Source organism: Vanellus vanellus, assembly GCF_965231255.1.
Source record: "Vanellus vanellus genome assembly, contig: HAP1_SCAFFOLD_351, whole genome shotgun sequence".
In the NCBI taxonomy this organism is placed as follows: domain Eukaryota; kingdom Metazoa; phylum Chordata; class Aves; order Charadriiformes; family Charadriidae; genus Vanellus; species Vanellus vanellus.
In genome coordinates this window covers 158,900-166,932 of record NW_028128300.1, presented here as the reverse complement: position 1 = coordinate 166,932, position 8,033 = coordinate 158,900, and the positions used below count along the sequence as shown (strand labels likewise).

Genomic DNA, 8,033 nt, shown 5'->3' with positions numbered 1-8,033 from the left:
TTGGACGGGGCTCTGAGCAACCTGGGCTGGTGGGAGGTGTCCCTGCCCAGGGCAGGGGGGGTTGGAACTTGATGGTGTTCAAGGTCCCTTCCAACCTAAACCATTCTGTGATTCTGTGTGTGCGCCCAGGCGTGCGCATAGGTACGGAGTGCAGCATGTGGGTGTGCTGGACTCGTCCCGCTCACACATCACCGCTTGCCTGCTGCGGCTGTAGCCAGATGGGCCCCTCAACACCCCAAACCGTGCATGCTGCCTGTAGCAGTTCTGTTTTCTGGTGTATGTGTTTTGGGAAGGCCCTGGTGGCAAAGGGCTGCAGAGAGCGGGGTGGCAGTGAACTTCCCCAAGAGGTCGCGATGCCACACAGGGCTTTTTCTGTCAGCAGACAGCGCTCGCAGCCAGGCGCTGCTGCCTGCCGCGGGGCCTGCACAGCCTCGTCCCGCAGGCAGAGCGTTCAGCGGGGGTCTGTCGGGGGTGTCCCATGCCGGCTTCTGCCTCCCCTCCTGCCGGGAACCCCCCATGGTGCCCCCCCTTCTGCCAAGAGGCCACCGGGCCCGGTGCCCGGAACCAGCGACTCTGTGACATCAGCCCCGGGAACAAGAGCACCGTGGGCAGCGTGAGCACTGCGGGCACTACGTCGGCTGCGGCACTGGTGGCGACAGGCCCTCGGTTCGCTTCTTGCAGGTGCCACGTGCCGCCACTGGCAGCAATGAAACTGCTCCTCGTCGTCGTCCTGCTGGCCCTGTGCTGGCCTGTGCAAGGCGCGTGGGACAGCTGTGGGTAAGTGGCCCCAGGCTCTGGGGGGGAGCTTGGGCAACCCTGATGGGGTTCACTGGAGGGAGCCCGCTTGTCCCCCGTGGCCACAGCTTCCCCAACCCCGCCTGGGAGCCTCAGATCCTGGCCAGCACCCCGGCTGCTGGCACAGCTCCTCTGCGGGGCTCAGGCAGAAACAGGGGCGCACGCCCGCCCGCCCCAGGGGGTTCCCTGGCCCTGCTGTCCGTGCAGCGCCTTGTGGGGAGGGAAGAGGGCTGACCTTCAGCCTGAACCGCAGCACGCCGTGGAGCAGGACAGTCATGAGTTTCTGGTTACAGAGGGACCTGCGGGCTCCGGCCCATGGCTTACCAGTACGGCATGTCGCGCGTGGTGGGTGGCACCGATGCCCGTCCAGGAGCCTGGCCCTGGATCGTCAGCATCCAGGACCCCTGGGAAGCAGGCACGGGGCACATCTGCGGAGGGTCCCTCATCAGCCCACAGTGGGTGCTGACGGCAGCACACTGCTTCATCGAGGCCAGGTAAGGAGGGCCAGGGAAGGGGGGTGTCCCCACCACCCTCGCGGGTGCCCTGCGCGCAGCACCGCCTGCTACTCCCATCCCGGTTCCTGCCAGTACGCCCAGTGCCTGGGCACTGCCGAGCCCAGCCCAGAGACTGCTCAGGAGAAGGCTGGGCTCGGGCCACTGCTTCCTAGCAGCCTCCAGCGCCACATGGCTCGTGCCTAAGGCATGCCAGGGCGGTGGCAGCCTGCGTGGCACTGCTCTCCTCTCTGCCCTGGGAAGCAGAAGGCAGGGAACGGCGGGGCTGCTGCAGCGCGTGGCTCCGCTCCCTCTGACCCCCCTCTCCATCTGCCTTCCAGGCACATCAGCATGTGGCGCGTGGTGATCGGGGCCACCCAGTTGACTCGGCTGGGCCCCGAGGCCCAAGTGCGCCATATTAAGCGGCTGCTGGTTCACGAGCACTACAGGAATATCACGCAGAGAAATGACATCGCCCTGCTGGAGCTGGACCAGCCCGTCCAGTGCAACTACTACACCCAGCTTGCCTGTGTGCCCGACGCCTCACTTAGAGTGTCAGAGCTGCGCACCTGCTACGTCAGCGGTTGGGGCGCCACCACTGCAAGATGTGAGTTCCCCAAAAGTGCTGGTGTCCTGAGTGCAAGCTCGGCACACTGGGGAGAGGGGTTGGGCTTCCCGAGAGCAGAGGCGAAAGCCGCAGTCAGGCTGTGGGGACGTATGCCTCCGGAGAGAATGGGCTGACCCACCGCCCAAAGCCAGACAGAGGGGAAACACGGGCACAGTGCCTTCAGGACGCAAAGCCAAGCCCGAGGGAAGGGGTTCACCCAGGCAGGGGGGGAGCTGCTGGGGCTTCATTGCTTTCTCTGCTCACAGTTGCAGGGTCAACAGATGTCCTGCAGGAGGCCAAGGTCCAGCTCATTGATGTCAACCTCTGCAACAGCAGCGGGTGGTACAGAGGGGCCATCCACAGCCACAACCTGTGTGCTGGCTATCCGCAGGGTGGCATCGACACCTGCCAGGTAGGACGTGCTGCAAGTCAAGCCCCAGCAGCACCGGCAGCCCTCTCGCAACGCCCAAACATCGCCCGGCACATGCTTGGCCTGGCAAGTCACCCTGCTACTGCTGGGTCTCCACCGCTGCTGGGGCTCACCTCCCCTTCCCCAGCTGCAGGTCCTTGCCCAGTGCCCACCTTGTCCCAGAGCCCGGGGACGCTGCCCAGAAAGCCCATCCTGTGCTCCCGGCAGCCCATAGGTCGAGATCCCAAAGCATCCCCCTTCCACACAGCCGGGAGCACTGTGCAGAGATGAGAGAGCGCCCGACCTTACAGGCCCTCCACCCCCTCCCACACGAGGCTCTGTAGGCTCCAGCGCCGGAGCAGAGCCGTTGTGTGCAGTGAGCAGAGCTCTGGCAGGTGCTGGGAGAGAGAAGGAGCCGGCCAGAGCGCTGACAGCGGCCACCCAACACCACCTCAACCCTCTCTCCTCCCCTGCAGGGTGACAGCGGTGGTCCTCTGGTGTGCAAAGACAACAACGCGGACTACTTCTGGCTTGTTGGGGTGACCAGCTGGGGGAGAGGCTGTGCCAGAGCCAAACGGCCCGGAGTCTACACCTCCACCCAGCACTTCTACGACTGGATCCTGGTCCAGATGGGACTGCGCCCAGCAGTAAGGGGTACTCCAACAGCACGGGCTTGGAGTCATTTTCTCACCACCTCAACCCCTTATCAGAGGCCAAGGCCAACACCAACACCACCGGGCACGATTAGCTCCTGCCCATTTCCACTCCAGAAGTTGGTGGAATTCTTTACTCGGGTGCAGGAGCTGCTGCAGGTCCTGTGGGGGAAAAAGGCTTGAGCAGCGTGACGAAGAGGCTCCAGAGCAGGCCGCCCTGTTCCACGACCATTTCCTTCCGGGGCAATGCCTGCTGAGCCAAAGGCAGCCTCAGTGCCAAGGCCTGCTCTGTCCTGCCCACGCTCCTCTGAGCGCAGAAGGGCTGATGTTGACTTGGTTGTAGAAATAAAGTTCCTGATTTTCACAGCTGAGCGTGCTTGAGTCCAATTCAGTCTCCGGTGCAAGGCAAGGACTTGCGTGCCCGGCGCCTGCCGACGAGGCTGCAGGCAGACAGCAGGGCACGAAGGGAAAGAGTGACTCCGAAGGGCTGAAACGGTGCCTGGTCAGAGAGGAGGGTGCTCAGAGCCACCATGGGGTGGAGAAGACTGGCACATGGAGGATAGGAAACAGTGATGTGCAGACAACTTTAGGCGGACGCTTTAAGGCACACAGCTGGAGATTAGGGTCCAGCGTAAGCCGTAGCTAATTGAACATGGGCACAGCAGGTTTAAATCAAGGGCTGGGAGCAAGAGCGGCGTCCAGCATGGGCAGGGGAGCTGGCTCTGCTCCTTCTCCACATGAGAAATGGTGGTTTGCAGGTAGCATCTGGTTGCACTTGCTGGAACACAGAGCAGGAGAGAGTTGTGTCTACTGCCAGGGGAAGTTTCTGATGGATTTGGGACATGGAAGAGTTGACGAGGCTTTGGGTTGGGTTGACTTGGGTTGCTTGCTGCTTTCCCCCCTGTCCCCAGACCAGGTCTTGGGGGAACATCTTCCTCAGCCTTGGCTTTCTCTTCTCTTGGACCTGGAAAAGTGAAACGATGATGGAAATCAGAGCCAAACCAGACATGGTGCTCAGTTCTCGCCAATCCCCTACTTTCTGTGCAGGGGACTGATGGTGGTCACAGCACGGTTTCAGCTTTGCGGGGTTGCGGCTGCTCTGAAAGGCTGTTGGGGCCAGTTTCCCCCTACAAAGGCAGGACACGAGCAGAAACATGGCAGCAGGGAGGAACTGGGGGTACCTGGGTGCCCCCGTCCGCCTCCCAGCCCTGTTGTGCTGGGTTGGGGCCACAGTTCACCCCAATGCACCCTCGGGTGCCCCCGTGCTCCGTGAGGGGTGGTTTCAGGGCCTGAAGGGTTGTCCCCATGTCCCTGCCGGGCTCATTGTGGTGGCACGCTGCTCTGCGTTGGGCTGGGGGTGGCTGGGAAGGGTCTGGCACTCTGGGGCCGTCACTGACCCTCGTTTTCTCTCCCACCATAGAGCTCCTGGGCGTACCTCTCAGGTCTGTATGGAGCCCCCCCGGCCAGTGCCTGCTCCAGGCTGAACAACCCCAACTCTCAGCCTGTCCTCCCAGCAGAGGGGCTCCAGCCCTTCCAGCATCTCTATGGCCTCCTCTGGCCCTGCTCCAGCAGGTCCATGTCTTTCCTATGTTGGGGGCTCCAGAGCTGGACACAGTACTCCAGGTGGTGTCTCACCAGAACGCAGCAGAGGGGCAGAACCACATCCATCGCCCTGCTGGCCCACTTCTTCTGATGCAGCCTGGGATACTTTCTGGATTGTGATCACTCGTTGCCATCTCATGTTGAGCTTCTCATCAGTCAGCACCCCCAGGTCCTTCTCCCCAGGGCTGCACTCCATCCATTCTCCACCCAGCCTGGATTTGTGCTTGGGATTGCCCGAACCCAGGTGCAGGAGCTTGCACTTGGCCTGGTTGAACTTCATGAGGTTGGCATGGGCCCACCTCTCCAGCCTGTCATTAGTAGAAGGCCAGGCCTGCAGCACCCTGGTTATCACCCTGGCTCGGGTGGGAGGGGATGCTCCTGCATGGGGGGGTTGTCCTGCGCTGGGGGGGTACATCCCACCGAGGGAAGGTCTTGCCGAAGTGGGGGCTGCGCTCATGCTCCCTCTCCCCCATCCCTCCCCAGATCGCCCCGGCAGAAGGTCCCGAGGCCAGCGAGCGGATGGTCATCATCATGGGGCCGCCCGAGACTCAGTTCAAGGTGCACTGGGTGGGGGCTGTGGGTGGGGGGACAGCAGGGGCCAAGTCAAGAGCGTCCCTGTGGTCACCACTGTGCTGCCAGCCTGGCTTGGCCTCCCTCAGCGCCGGGGGAGCTCTTTGCTGGGTACCATGGTTTTGATGCTGCTGGACGTGGGGACATCATCAGCTTTGGGGATGGAGGGGCACAGCGGGTGCTGCCGGATGGTTTTCCTTCCTGTCCGTCTCCTCCCCAGGCCCAGGGGTGAATATTTGGGAAGCTGAAAGAGGCAAACTTCTTTAACTCGAAAGAAGAAGTGAAGCTTGAAGCCCACATCAAGGTGCCTTCCTTCGCCGCCGGCCGTGTGATAGGCAAAGGTGGTGGTGCCCCGGGGACGCAGAGTTGCCCATCACCCATCACCCCTGCCCACCCCAGGGGGACAAATCCCGGGTGCTCAGTGCTTTCAGCAATGTCTTGACCCTCAGCCCCCATGTCCTGGTGGTGGTTCTCGTTGGTCCCAAGGAAGGGGGAGACACACAGGGTGCCTGGTGTCGTGGTGACAGCAGCATTGGAGGATTTTGGGTCTTCCACAACAGAAGCCTCTTGTGATTTGCTCCAGGTGAATGAACTGCAAAACTTAACCAGTGCGGAAGTTCATGTGCCACGAGACCAAACCCCGGACGAGAACGAGGAGGTCATTGTTAAAATCATTGGGCATTTCTTTGCCAGTCAGGTACAGTTTGGCCGTGGCTTTTCCTGATCTTCCCCGGCCGCTTTCATCCACCGAGGAAAGGCGCGGGGTGGCTGAGCCCAGCACCACCCAAGCATCCCGCTGCTCTTCTTTTGGTTGGTCCCTGTGCTCCCAAGATGCACTGAAGGTGTTTCGGCAGCTCCCCCCGGCTGTGCGAGCACTGAAATTAAAGATTGGCTCGATTGGGCTAAAAATAAGCGTTTTGGATGCCGTGCAGAGCAGCATCCAGAGTATGAATGGAATCCTTGGCGCTGGCAAAGCCACCCGCATCCCACCTGGGTGCAGCTTCCATAACATTGGTTCCTGTCCACTCGAGCAGGATGGCAGCCCCCCTAAAAAATTCAGGTGCTCTTGAGGAGTGATGGAGGAAGGACAAGTTAAAAAAACAAAACAAAACAAAACACCCAAAAAACGCCCCCAGAATTAATTACGGCTTGTCCAGAGTGACAAGTTGGGAGCGGTGAGATGCTCGGGGGTGGGTGGTGGTAGGAGAAGCGGTGCCCTGACCCCCACCTCTTGCTTTTCCCCTCCCCTCCCCTCCCCAAGACTGCACAGCGCAAGATGAGGGAAATGCTCCAGCAGGTGAAGCAGCAGGAGCAGAAACACGCTCCGGGAGCCCCGGCCTCGCAGCACAGCAAGGGAGGCTCCCACCGTGCCGCCCAGCACCGCCCGATGAATGTAACCCCGCCGCCAGACATACCCCCCCTTCCCCACCCCCAGCAGGTCAGGGGAGCAAACCAAAGACCCCCCAAACACACAGCCCCCCATTGCCCGCGGCGCTGCGAGGATGCACAGCCGAGGGGTACGGGGAGGGCTCTCTCCATCCCACAGCCTCCCCCTTCCTCCTCCCTCGCCTCCCGACGCTGTCCCTTTAGTTGGACTAACGTGGGCAGGTTTGGGTACCTCAGCACCTCACGCTTGTGTCTCCCTTTTAGAGATTCTGTATGCCTTGGAAACCTGAGAGTTGGAGCGCTTTTTTTAATTAATTTTCTAATAAAAAAAAGAAACGAGTTGGAAAAGCGATGGGGATAGGCAGCACTGTGGTCATTCTCTCCGGGGCGTTGTGGAGGAAGGCTGCCAGTCTTCCTCCCAGTGCACTTTTCCCCGTTGGCTCCAGACTGCTGCTGGGGCTGAGCTCTGAGCCGCCAGAGCGGTTCTCAGCAGACGGTCACTCGGCGCAGACAATGAGGCCCTGAATAGCCCTTCCTGTGCTCTTGATGGCTCCGGATGGCTCTGCTCCTCTGCTGCTTCTAAGGTGGGGCTGCCCCAGTGCCCTCACTCAGGAGCCCTTTGTCTGTGCAGGTCTCACTTGTGACAGGGGGTGGGGGTGTTGCCAAACTAACTGCTGTGTTGCGATGTGTGAGTGGGTGTTCCTGCCCGTGTCAGTGCCAGAGCTCTTCCGTAGGCTCCTTCTGCCAGCGGAGAGCCAGGGGCCGCTCCTTCGGGAGAGAGCTTGTTTAAAAAGAGAGAAAAAAAAAGGGGGGGGGGAGGTGGGAAAAGAAAAGAGGGGGAAAAAGTGAAAAACGGGGGAAAAAGTGAAAAAAGAGAAAAACAAAAACAGGGGAAAAAGGGAGAAACAGAGAAAAAGGGAGGGAAAAGGAAAAAAAAAAGGAAAAAGAGAAAAAAGGGGAAAAAGTGAACAAAGAAAAAGAAAAACAGGGGGGAAGGGAAAACAGAAAAAAGGGTGGGAAAGCAAAAAAAAAGGGAAAAAGAAAAAAGGGGAAAAAAGGAGGGGGAAGCAAAAAACAAAAGGGAGAAAGAAGAAAAAGGGAAAACGGAAAAAAACCCCACATATTAAAAAAGAAAGGTAGAAAAGAAAAAAAAAACCACAAACAAACCAAGGAGAGAAAGTGGGAACAGCCGCCGGGCAGGAGGAGGGACAGGAGCCGCGGGAGGGGGGGGGCCGTGGGGGGAGATGGCGGTGCCAGCGCCGGCCCCGGGGGCTGCGACACCACGTTTTTGTCCTCTACTGCAAAGTGTTCTGTGAAAAACAACCAACCAAATCCCACCCACCGACAACATCAAAAACCAAAGAGAAATCTCTCCAGCTCACACGAGCCTGAGCTCGCTCTCCGTTGCTCTCTTTCCAGTGTCTCGGGGGGGTCACGGCCGAGCTGAGATTGGGGGGTGGTGGTGGTTGGAGTTTGCCCCATGGCTGTGATGGGGGGAGAAGGGGTGGGTGGGGAGTGGG

At 60.1% G+C, this 8,033-nt stretch overlaps 1 protein-coding gene across 1 annotated transcript; it reads left to right on the top strand.

The window, feature by feature from the left end:
* Positions 1 to 1,128: 1,128 nt before the first annotated feature.
* LOC309684629 (acrosin-like) lies at positions 1,129 to 3,138 on the top strand (the record flags this gene model as incomplete). The annotated part of the gene is made up of 4 exons (XM_082500502.1): positions 1,129 to 1,289; positions 1,628 to 1,893; positions 2,160 to 2,305; positions 2,779 to 3,138. The coding sequence occupies 4 exons, from the start codon at positions 1,129 to 1,131 to the stop codon at positions 3,136 to 3,138; spliced, it is 933 nt and encodes a 310-aa protein (XP_082356628.1).
* Between the last annotated feature and the right edge of the window lie 4,895 nt (positions 3,139 to 8,033).